Source organism: Oncorhynchus kisutch, linkage group LG8 (assembly GCF_002021735.2).
Source record: "Oncorhynchus kisutch isolate 150728-3 linkage group LG8, Okis_V2, whole genome shotgun sequence".
In the NCBI taxonomy this organism is placed as follows: Eukaryota; Metazoa; Chordata; class Actinopteri; order Salmoniformes; family Salmonidae; genus Oncorhynchus; species Oncorhynchus kisutch.
Genome location: NC_034181.2, coordinates 27432292 through 27445014, shown reverse-complemented (window position 1 = coordinate 27445014; position 12723 = coordinate 27432292). Strand labels below are relative to the sequence as shown.

The window sequence follows — 12723 nt, the reverse complement described above, 5'->3', positions numbered from 1 at the left end:
TTTATGTATTTTGGTGGAACATTAAGAATCATCATGTATTATTATCATTATTATTATTATTATGATGATCATACTTGATTATAATTATATGATGTAGCCTATATGTAATTATATAGCTTTTAAATAAAACAAAATTAACTCAATCTTGGCCTATCAGCTCAACATTCTCAAAAATACACTAATGGACATTTTGTACAATGAAACCAGAAACACCTTGCCCCTCAACAATTTCAATGACTGTTTTATTGTCACCAGAGTAAAATACAGCAAAATCAACCAAAATCAAATCAAATCTAAATGTATTTGTCACATGCGCCGAATACAACAGATGTAGACCTTACTGTGAAATGTTTACTTACAATCCCTTAACCTACAATGCAGTTTTAATGAAAATAAGAGTTAAGAAAATATTTACTAAATAAACTAGTAAAACTTTAAAATACAAAAAGTAACAAATTAAAACAACAATAATGACTCTATATACAGGGGGTAGCAGTACTTAGTCAATGTGCGGGGGTACAAGTTAGGAATATAGCTAGTTTTAATTTCTTATGTTGGTGAGGTAATATGTTGGTGAGGAAAATGCAGCTGTGCTAGCTTTTTCTATCTAGCAAGCTAGCTGATTGCAGATTTTAGGAATATGAAATGTAACATTTTATCCTATTTAGAAAATGGATTTCTGTTAAGAGAACATTTATTTATAATTCCCCCAAATATTTTTACCGCATTAAAATTGCCCAGGGGAGTGTTTCAGTTTGACAGTAACAGGCTGTCCCAGTTTGACAGTAACTTTAGGCTATTGGCATACTGGGACACTCTCAAAATGTAAATATTCTAAAAAGGTGAGAGTAGTAAGAAAACCACTTACAGTCCTTTTGATTTACAATTACATCCCATTACAAATATGTTGTAATGATGCACTGAATATCCTTTGTTCGTTTTGTATAACCTTAACATTATTTACTTCAGTACCCTATAGAGACACGTGTCTTTACACGGGATACCACGCCCACGTCACATCCATTGTGAACCCTTTTCTTTTCGTATACTTCCTACAAATATTGTATACCAAACAAATTTCAGGAAGTGCACTTTAAAATTCTACATATGATAGATCCATGTAATTCTATGTTGTCCAAATATGTGGGTATTGATGATCAAATCAAATCAAATTTTATTTGTCACATATGTCACATATCTGCATTATCTGTTAAAAAAGAAAGTGAGAATCTGAGTCACTTGTTCCGTGAATGTAAATTTGTGTCAGTATTTGGGGAAAACCTTGCAGAATACTTATTTACCATTATGAACACTACCCATGTTTTTGACATGAAGGATATAATATGTTACGACTGCAATGATAACAAGACCATTGAAATTATTGTGAATTTTTTTAATTCTTGTTGCCAAATACTTTATATACAAACAAACATTTCAGAATTCTATACCAAAATTACACATATTTTTTATTTAATTGAATCATCTTGTTAAGACATTATCCCTCGTGAATAATAGCAAGAATAACATCTTCCTGAATCATAATAATGAGATTTTTTTCAGAGTGAATGCAATTGCACGAGAAATGTTTTTTTTTTTTTGTATTCTTTAGTATTTTTATAGCTTTTAAAAAATGTTTTAGTATTTTCTTGTTAATACCTGTGTTTTGTTTTGTTTGACATGTTTGATGTAGCAATGTAAGTTGTTGATTTTTGTATTACGAAAAATGTAAATAATAATAATATCACATACTTCCTTACTAACATACAGGCATTGATTGGTGGCTGTGTTATTGTACACATTGAAAGCTATTCATTACAAAGCTTAAGTGTCCCTCTTAACCAATACTCACCCTACATTTAGTTTTATGTTATAAACTTTTTCAGCAAACGTAACTTTTTGTGAATTGTGGTGTGATTTTTAGTTAAAAAAAATGCACATAAAGGCTTCATAATTCCTAAAGGTAATGTTAACTGACTGATATTATCTCATAGAACAAAACCTATAAGATTTTATTTAGCCTATTTAACCAGGTAGGCAAGTTGAGAACAAGTTCTCATTTACAATTGCGACCTGGCCAAGATAAAGCAAAGCAGTTGGACACATACAACAACACAGAGTTACACATGGAATTAACAAACATACAGTCAATAATATAGTAGAAAAATAAGTCTATATACAATGTGAGCAAATGAGGTGAGATAAGAGAGGTAAAGGTAAAAAAAAGGCCATGGCGGCGAAGTATATACAAAATATCAAGTAAAACACTGGAATGGTAGATTTGCAGTGGAAGAATGTGCAAAGTAGAGATAGAAATATTGGGGTGCAAAGGAGCTAAATAAATACAGTAGGCGGAGAGGTAGTGGTTTGGGCTAAATTATAGATGGGCTATGTACAGGTGCAGTAATCTGTGAGCTGCTCTGACAGCTGGTGCTTAAAGCTAGTGTGGGAGATAAGTGTTTCCAATTTCAGAGATTTTTGTAGTTCGTTCCAGTCATTGGCAGCAGAGAACTGGAAGGAGAGGCGGCCAAAGGAAGAATTGGTTTTGGGGGTGACCAGAGAGGTATACCTGCTGGAGCGCATACTTCAGGTGGGTGCTGCTATGGTGAGCAGCGACCTGAGATAAGGGGGGACTTTACCTAGCAGGGTCTTGTAGTTGACCTGGAGCCAGTGGGTTTGGCAACGAGTATGAAGCGAGGGCCAGCCAACGAGACCGTACAGGTCGCAGTGGTGGGTAGTATATGGGGCTTTGGTGACAAAACGGATTGCACTGTGATAGACTGCATCCAATTTATTGAGTACGGTATTGGAGGCTATTTTGTAAATGACATCGCCGAAGTCGAGGATCGGTAGGATGGTCAGTTTTACAAGGGTATGTTTGGCAGCATGAGTGAAGGATGCTTTGTTGCGAATTAGGAAGCCAATTCTAGATTTAACTTTGGATTGGAGATGTTTGATGTGAGTCTGGAAGGAGAGTTTATAGTCTAACCAGACACCTAGGTATTTTTTAGTTGTCCACATATTCTAAATCAGAACCGTCCAGAGTAGTGATGTTGGCAGGTGCAGGCAGGGATCGGTTGAAGAGCATGCATTTAGTTTTACTTGTATTTAAGAGCAGTTGGAGGCCACGGAAGGAGAGTTGTATGGCATTGAAGCTCATCTGGAGGGTTGTTAACCAGTGTCCAAAGAAGGGCCAGAAGTATACAGAATGGTGTTGTCTGCGTAGAGGTGGATCAGAGACTCACCAGCAGCAAGAGCGACATCATTGATGTATACAGAGAAGAGAGTCGGTCCAGGAATTGAACCCTGTGGCACCCCCATAGAGACTGACAGAGGCCCTATCAGAGAAGTAGTTGGTGAACCAGGCGAGGCAATCATTTGAGAAACCAAGGCTATCGAGTCTGCCGATGAGGATGTGGTGATTGACAGAGTCGAAAGCCTTGGCCAGGTCAATGAATACGGCTGCACAGTATTGTTTCTTATCGATGGCGTTTAAGATATCGTTTAGGACCTTGAGCGTGGCTGAGGTGCACCCATGACCAGCTCGGAAACCAGAAGGCATAGCGGAGAAGGTATGGTGGGATTCTAAATGGTCGGTAATCTGTTTGTTGACTTGGCTTTCGAAGACCTTAGAAAGGCAGGGTAGGATAGATATAGGTCTGTAGCAGTTTGGGTTAAGAGTGTCCCCCCCTTTGAAGAGGGGGATGACTGCAGCTGCTTTCCAATCTTTGGGAATCTCAGACGACACGAAAGAGAGGTTGAACAGGCTAGTAATAGGGGTTGCAACAATTTTTGCAGATAATTTTAGAAAGAAAGGGTCCAGATTATCTAGCCCGGTTGATTTGTAGGGGTCCAGATTTTGCAGCTCTTTCAGAACATCAGCTGACTGGATTTGGGACAGGGAGAAATGGGCAAGGCTTGGGCGAGTTGCTGTGGGGGTGCAGTGCTGTTGACCGGGGTAGGAGTAGCCAGGTGGAAAGCATGGCCAGCCATAGAAAAATGCTTATTAAAATTCTCAATTATGGTGGATTTATCGGTGGTGACAGTGTTTCCTATCCTCAGTGCAGTGGGCAGCTGGGAGGAGGTGTTCTAATTCTCCATGGACTTTACAGTGTCCCAGAACTTTTTTGAGTTTGTGTTGCAGGAAGCATATTTCTGCTTGAAAAAGCTAGCTTTGGCTTTTCTAACTGCCTGTGTATATTGGTTTCTACCTTCCCTGAAAAGTTGCATATCACGGGGGCTTTTCGATGCTAATGCAGAACGCCATAGGATGTTTTTGTGTTGGTTAAGGGCAGTCAGGTCTGGAGAGAACCAAGGGCTATATCTGTTCCTGGTTCTAAATGTCTTGAATCGGACATGCTTATTTAAGATGGTGAGGAAGGCTTTTTTTTTTAAATAACCAGGCATCCTCTACTGATGGGATGAGATCAATATCCTTCCAGGATACCCCAGCCAGGTCGATTAGAAAGGCCTGCTCGCTGAAGTGTTTCAGGGAGCGTTTGACAGTGATGAGTGGAGGTCGTTTGACCAATGACCCATTACGGATGCAGGCAATGAGGTAGTGATCGCTGAGATCTTGGTTGAAAACAGCAGAGGTGTATTTAGAGGGCAAGTTGGTTAGGATGATATCTATGAGGGTTCCTTTGTTTACGTCTTTGGGGTGGTACCTGGTAGGTTCATTGATAATTTGTGTGAGATTGAGGGCATCAAGCTTAGATTGTAGGATGGCTGGGGTGTTAAGCATGTTCCAGTTTAGGTTGCCTAGCAGCACGAGCTCTGAAGATAGATGGGGGGCAATCAGTTCACATATGGTGTCCAGAGCACAGGCAGAGGGTGGTCTATAGCAGGCGGCAACGGTGAGAGACTTGTTTTTAGAGAGGTGGATTTTTAAAAGTAGAAGTTCAAAATGTTTGGGTACAGACCTGGATAGTAGGACAGAACTCTGCAGGCTATCTTTGCAGTAGATTGCAACACCGCCCCCTTTGGCCGTTATATCTTGTGTGAAAATGTTGTAGTTCAGAATTTTTGGTGGTCTTCCTAAACCAGGATTCAGACACGGCTAGAACATCCGGGATGGCAGAGTGTGCTAAAGCAGTGAATAAAACAAACTTAGGGAAGAGGCTTCTAATGTTAACATGCATGAAACCAAGGTTATTACGGTTACAGAAGTCATCAAAAGAGAGCGCCTGGGGAATAGGAGTGGAGCTAGGCACTGCATAGATATCCTATATCCAAGATATCCTAAACCTGTGTTAACCTCAGACCTTATTTTCGGCGTTTATGCACAAACCTTCTTTGCAACCCAACCGATTCTTTCCCAATTAATTTTCCCCATAGGAATGACTGAACGAATCGTTTTGTTTTTGTTTTTTAAGACCGACTAGAAGGTTTTCACTAGTTACCACAGTCACAAAGTCAAAATGGTCTATATCGAAAAATAAATATGAAAACAAAAACGTGTTTCCCTTAATTGAAGGTTAGGCATACGTTTAGCAGTGTGGTTAGGGCTAGGTTTGAAATCTGATTTTAATCAAATACATTGTAGAAATAAGGGGGTATGACTTTGTGGCTGTGGTAATCCACTGAGATATGGTGCAATCTGTGTCTCTGGCATACACCATATTTCAGTGGGTACCAACACATTTACAAAATCAGGGTGCAGAAACATTTCATGAATCAAATAATTACAGAAACACCCCACAAATATTTTCCGTATGTAGTCAATTATAATAACTCGATGTAATAGGAGGTTTTACGTTAAGGTAGTCGTGAATGAACTCGTCCAAGAACGTAAACAGGAAGTGTTGATACATTGCAAAGTGGCACATTTTCTATCGGCTAAGGAAATACTTGAGTGTTCATGATTTATGCATTTTAACACGAAAAACGTCATTGAAGTAACTTACACTTATTGTACATCTTTCGACCCTTGGACAAACACACTTGGACAAGTAGGAATCCTCTCGCTGCTATCATGCTCGCTTTCTGATACGTCGTGCAATCTTATTTTGAATATTGTCAGTCAGTTAATGAAGCGAATATTGTCAGTCAGTTAATGAAGCGAATATTGTCAGTCAGTTAATGAAGCGAATATTGTCAGTCAGTTAATGAAGCGAATATTGTCAGTTATAAAGCGAAGATGGCGTTGTCATATTTAGAAATATTCAAGTCAAATATGTGCCATTGTCTTTATTGGACATAAAACATATTAGAACTTCGTGTGTCCGGAATATCGTTTGAATGGGGAAAGTGTTTGATTAGAGAGCTTACTACAGTGCTTCTACGACAAGCACTAGTAAGTCCGCTACAATGGTTGACCGCATTTGCTCAATATGGTTTTGGTTTGGCTCGAATCGTCCGGGATTCTTTCTTGGAACAACGTTTCTGTTAACTCTGATGGGGCTGATGTGGCTTGGTGGTATTCCAGCCAGTCTGAGTTTAGGCCCAGGTGGACAGTACCCAGGGTGCCGAGGTAGGTAATCTGCCAGACACACCTAGATTAAAGCAGGTATGGAATTTGATTTGTTACCCCTGAATAGAAAATAGAAAGTAACCTTCCCTCTCTCACACACAGATCTGTCACTCTATGCCTTTAGTCATGAGGAGCTGCCCTCTCTTCTCTACAACGCAATTCTCCTGCTGTTGCTTGGACCATGCCAGGAGCGACGCTGGGGCACAGTGGCTTTTCTTGCCCTCTCACTCCTCTCCATAGCTCTCCTGCCTCCACTGTATGCCATCCTACTCTTCATCAGTGGGGATGAGGCTAGTCGTGTTTGTGGTTCCTCTGCCACTCAACTGGCTCTGTTTACAGCCCAGTGTCGTCAGGTGACCCAAAGGAAGCTGCTCAGATGTGTACCAGTTTGGTTCCTGCCCTGGCTTCTCTTACTCCTCAATTTGGTGTTGCTTCCAAGCACACCGGGCCTGCTCCACTTCTGTGCCATACTGATAGGACACAACTGTATCCTTCTCTGCCAAAAAATACAACAAATTATTGGAAAGTGTTTTTGTCCCCATTGTCTCTGCCATATCTTTTACATTCTGTGATTATGTACCTTAACTTTGTTTAAAGATCGTCCATCCTTTATTGGGGTTTTGCAGAAAATAGAGAATATAGGGATTTTCAACTTCCTCCCTGATTGGGCCTATGTTCCTTACTACTCAAGGCTAAGGCTTCCCACCTATAACACCTTACAGAGGTGAGAACAACTCATGAGTTACAGTAGCTTGTTGAAGTCTGATTTACTACTACCTATTCTGGGAATGGAGTTGGTGGCATGAGTGAGATGAGATAATTTAATAGTCACATGTGCAGGGTTGTACAATGAATGCAGGACAAAGTGAAATGAAACAATGAGACTTTGTTTATTACAGATCTGGGCCATTCCCTCAGGTAGCTCCCTCTAACAGAACCCCCTTGGAGGACTTTCCACCAGTGAACCCACAGCCTTGGTTAGCGTCTGTTCCTCATTGGCTGCTGGATGGGTCTGCAGCAGTGTCAGAGGCCCAGTTATTGGAGGAGCAGATGCTGAGGGCGGGGATATTGGCCTCCTTACAGGATGCTCCTGAGGAACCAGGGACCAAAGTTGAGGTGCCAAAGTCCTCAGTGTCCTTTCTGAGGTCAGTCAGGTTTACTCTGACATTTACTAGTATAGAAGAGCACATTTGTGGCAGCCTATACACTGAGTGTACAAAACATTAGGAACACATTCCTAATATTGAGCTGCACAACCTTTTGCCCACAGAACAGCTTCAATTTGTCAGGGCATGGACTCTACAAGGTGTTGAAAGCATTCCACAGGGATGTTGGCCCATGATGACTCCAATACTTCACACAGTTGTGTCAAGTTGGCTGGATGACCATTCTTGATGCACATGGGAAACTGTTGAGTGTGAAAAACCCAGCAGTGTCACAGTTCTTGACACACTCAAACCGGTTTGCCTGTCACCTACTATCATAACCCTTTCAAAGGCACTTATCATAACCCTTCCCTAACCTGGACGACGCTGGGACAATTGTGTGCCGCCTCATGGGTCTTCCGGTCGCGGCCGACTGCAACACAGCCTGGGATTGAACCCGGGTCTGTGGTGACGCCTCAAGCAATGCGATGTAGTGCCTTAGACCTCTGCGCCACTCGAGAGGCCTAAAGAGCAATGTTTTGTACACTCAGTGTATGTACTATATTTTTTTAAAGAATCATTTTTGTAATTTGTCATATAATGCTTAACTTTGATTCCGGCCTAATGCAAGCTGTGATCGAATATATCATCAAAGAAAATACATTCTGAGCAAAACATACAGTACCAGTCTAAAGTTTGGACACACATACTCATTCAAGGGTTTTTCTATATTTTTTAAAACAATTTTCTACAGAAATAATAGTGAAGACATTAAAACTATGAAATAACTCATATGGAATCATGTAGTAACCAAAAAAGTTTAAAACATATATTTTATATTTGTGATTCTTCAAAGTAGCCACCCTTTGCCTTGATGACAGCTTTGCACACTTGGTATTCTCACAACCAGCTTCACCTGGAATGCTTTTCCAACCGTCTTGAAGGAGTTCCCACATATGCTGAGTACTTGTTGGCTGCTTTTCCTTCACTCTGCGGTCCAACTCATCCCAAACCATCTTAATTGGTTTGAGGTCGGGTGATTGTGGAGGCCAGGTCATCTGATGCCGCACTCCATCAGTCTCTTTATTGGTTAAATAGCGCTTACAGAGCCTGGAGGTGTGTTTTGGATCATTGTCCTGTTGAAAAACAAATGATAGTACCACTAAGCGCAAACCAGATGGGATGCCGTATTGCTGTAGAATGCTGTGGTAGCCATGGTGGTTAAGTGTGCCTTGAATTCAAAAATCACAGACAGTGTCACCAGCAAAGCACCATCACACCACCTCCTCCATGCTTCACAGTAGGAACCACACATGCTGAGTTCATCTGTTCACCTACTCGGCGTCTCACAAAGACACGGCAGTTGGAACTAAAAATCTCAAATTTGGACTCATCAGCCTGAGGACAGATGTCCATTGCTTGTGTTTCTTCGCCCAATCAAGTCTCTTCTTCTTATTGGTGTCCTTTAGTAGTGGTTTCTTTGCAGCAATTCGACCATGAAGGCCTGATTCACGCAGTCTCCTCTGAACAGTTGATGTTGAGATGTGTCTGTTACTTGAACTGTGTGTAACAGATGTGTCTGTTACTTGTAAAGAATTAGTTTGGGTTGCAATCTGAGGTGCCGATTTCTGAGGCTGGTAACTCTAATGAACTTATCCTCTGCAGCAGAGGTAGCTCTGGGTCTTCCTTTCCTGTGGCGGTCCTCATGAGAGCCAGTTTCATCGTAGCGCTTGATGGTTATTGTGACTGCACTTGAAGAAACGTTCATAGTTCTTGAAATTTTCTGGGTTGACTGACCTTCATGTCTTAAAGTAATGATGGACTGTCATTTCTCTTTGCTTATTTGAGCTGTTCTTGCCATAATATGGTCCAAATAGGGCTATCTTCTGTATACCCCCCTACCTTGTCACAACACAACTGATTGGGTCAAATGCATTAAGAAGGAAATAAATTCCACAAATAAATGTTTAACAAGGCACACCTGTTAATTGAGAGAATGCCAAGAGTGTGTAAAGCTGTCAAGGCAAAGGGTGGGTATTTTGAAGAATCAAAAATATAAGATATTTGTTTAACACTTCTTTGGTAACGACATGATTCCAGGTGTGTTATTTAATCGTTTTGATGGCTTCACTATTATTCTACAATGTAGAAAATAGTAAAAATAAAGAAAAACCCTTGAATGAGTAGGTGTGTTAACGTTTGACTGGTACGGTATATGTATTATTTTTTTACATTCTTTTCCCCTCTCAGGCTTCAGCAACTGGAGAAGATGGGGTTTCCTACAGATAAAGCTGTGTTGGCACTGGCTGCAACTAGACAGCTAGATGGCGCCATCTCCCTGCTCATTGATGACAGAGTTGGGGAGGAGGCTGTGATGACATCCAAAGGGAAGATCCCCCTGCCACCAAGAAATACCTGAGGCCTGTCAGGTCAGCACATGGTGACCAACTGGACCTTGGAACAGAAGGTGTGATTTAGCATGATGATATTGATATTTTGTTGAGTTTTGCTGAGCTGAACTTTGCTGAGCTGAATGTACCTTGTGGGCTAAAAGGAAAAGACGAGTACCCAAATTAATGTCATTATGAAAAAAATGACAATTGGCCTGTTAAAAAAGCAAAACAATTATTTATTATAAAAACCATCTAGAAGATTATTTTAGCACAATAACACATTAGCAAGCAATATCAAATATGCCCAAATTGGAAAATACATATGATGTTACATACTGTATATTAGCATACAAAACAATAAGCTTCTATTTATCTTTTTTTAAATAATTCACAACATTTTTATTATAAGATAAAGAAACAAATGATCAAAGAAGGAAGTTTTTTTTACTGTGACAGAGAAATCAGTCTAAGTATAAGAATGTAATAGCGGTACAAAGTTACACAAAAATGTATTCAAATTGCATCAACAGGTCCTGTACTACTGTGTGGTGTGTGTGCGTAGGACTGAAGCTGTTGTAGGAGAAAGATACACCTGTCCCATGAGTGGGGGTTCTTAGAGATGTCATTGCTTTAGCTTGTTGGTTTAAAATGTCAACTACTGCCAGTTTATGCAGGAGCTGCAGTTTGGGGTTTGAAATAAATGCAGGAATTTGATCACATATCAGTTTTGGTAAAGGAGATACTTAGCTATATGGGTATGAGTTTTGTATTCCAGCACTGCTGTTGAGAACAAATATTGTCTAAGAGTATAGAAACACATAACTGCATTTTTTTTGTGCACCAACAAATCTACAATAAAATGTGAATAAAATGAATACATGAAATCTCTTGTTAGATTTGTTTGATTGAAAGGGATGGTTATCAGACACCAAGACAAATGCTGTGCACTGATAAGCAATGCAGTACTACTAACTGACATCTCAATAGGAAAGGTGTGCCATGTCTTCATCTTTATAGTGCCCTACATAGCAAGGACTAACACAATATTATAGAAACAAAACAAAAGGAATATAAGAGGAAGAGATTGTGTGTGTGTGTGTGCCTTGCAGTCAGTACATGCTCAATATATTTAAATAAGTAAACCTCAGATTCCCAACATTGTTACAGTCCAAACAAATTCTCAGAGCCAGTCTTTTCTTTTACACTTAATTCCTCCTTTAATTTACCGCAATTTATAATATCCTGCAATGACCCTTATAGTCCAGAATTGTTTTCAGATGATTGAGCACCATTTAACATATCAAGCTTTTTAATGTTTGCATGTTTTCCAGAGGCCTATAGGATATTTTCTTGAAATATTTCCTAGCTGTAGCCACATTGGTGGGACACAGGGGGAACAGGGATGGGACACAGTGGGAGCCATGGGTCTACGAGGAGGTGTATGTTGGTGTAAAAGTGGCTGGTACTGGTTCCCAATGGAGGTGGGCAGACTCCGGAGCACCAGTGGAGCTTCCCTGAGGTGTCCCCCACCTTTCCTCTGATGGTACAGCCCACAGAGGGTATCAGATAAGGTCTGGATCAGTAGAGTGCCAGAGAGACCTAAGGGAGGGGGTAGTTAAACCCAGCCTGTGATCCTCAGAGATGCAGCAGGGAACAATGCTACTTCCCCTGAACCTTGGTGTCTGAGGACAGAGGAGGGGAGACGAGCCGATAGGGTTCGGCTCCTGCTCGCTTATCCCTGTAGAAACCACCTGGGGACGCAGTCCCGTATTGACCATCTCCAGACCCTAGATCAGGCTCTGTTGAAGAAACAAAGAATTGGGGCCATGCTACCCTATGCATACATATGAGATATAAAATAGTTAGTTAATAGAGCACATTATTACATATGATAAAGCATTTAAACTCAGCACAAAAAGAAATGTCCTCTCACTGTCAACTGTGTTAATTTTCAGCAAACTTAACATGTGTAAATATTTGTATGAACATAACAAGATTCAACAACTGAGACATAAACTGAACAATTCCACAGACATGTGACTAACAGAAATTGAATAATGTGTCCCTGAACAAAGGGGGGGGGGTCAAAATCAAAAGTAACAGTCAGTATCTGGCCATCATCTGCATTAAGTCCTGCAGTGCATCTCCTCCTCATGGACTGCACCAGATTTGCCAGTTCTTGCTGTGAAATGTTACCCCACATCCACCAAGGCACCTGCAAGTTCCCGGACATTTCTGGGCGGAATGGCCCTAGCCCTGAACCTCCGATCCAACAGGTCCCAGACGTGCTCAATGGGATTGAGCTCCAGGCTCTTCGCTGGCCATGGCAGAACACTGACATTCCTGTCTTGCAGGAAATCACACACAGAACGAGCAGTATGGCTGGTGGCATTATCATGCTGGAGGGTCATGTCAGGATGAGCCTGCAGGAAGGGTACCACATGAGGGAGGAGGATGTCTTCCCTGTAATGCACAGAGTTGAGAATGCCTGCAAAGACAACATGCTCAGTCCAATGATGCTGTGACACACTGCCCCAGACCATGACAGACCCTCCACCTCCAAATCGATCCCGCTCCAGAGTACAGGCCTCAGTGTAACGCTCATTCCTTCGACGATAAATGCAAATCCGACCATCACCCCTGGTGAGACAAAACAGCAACTCGTCAGTGAAGAGCACTTTTTGCCACTCCTGTCTGGTCCAGCGACGGTGGGTTT

At 41.1% G+C, this 12723-nt stretch overlaps 2 protein-coding genes across 5 annotated transcripts in view; one reads left to right on the top strand and one right to left on the bottom strand.

Annotated features, from left to right (window-relative positions):
* The first annotated feature begins 5775 nt into the window (after positions 1-5775).
* On the top strand, positions 5776-10891 carry rhbdd3 (rhomboid domain containing 3). Its single transcript, XM_020490083.2, has 5 exons — positions 5776-6469; positions 6572-6955; positions 7067-7193; positions 7369-7614; positions 9865-10891. The coding sequence occupies exons 1-5, from the start codon at positions 6307-6309 to the stop codon at positions 10031-10033; spliced, it is 1089 nt and encodes a 362-aa protein (XP_020345672.1). The 5' UTR covers positions 5776-6306; the 3' UTR covers positions 10034-10891.
* Positions 10223-12723, bottom strand: part of LOC109895951 (EMI domain-containing protein 1) — a 94518-nt gene continuing 92017 nt past the window's right edge. For all 4 annotated transcript variants that reach the window (XM_020490082.2, XM_020490080.2, XM_020490081.2 and 1 more), the window contains one exon: positions 10223-11806. In XM_020490082.2, coding sequence (XP_020345671.1) covers positions 11667-11806 — 140 coding nt within the window. In that variant the 3' untranslated portion in view covers positions 10223-11666. The remainder of the gene's footprint in view (positions 11807-12723) is intronic.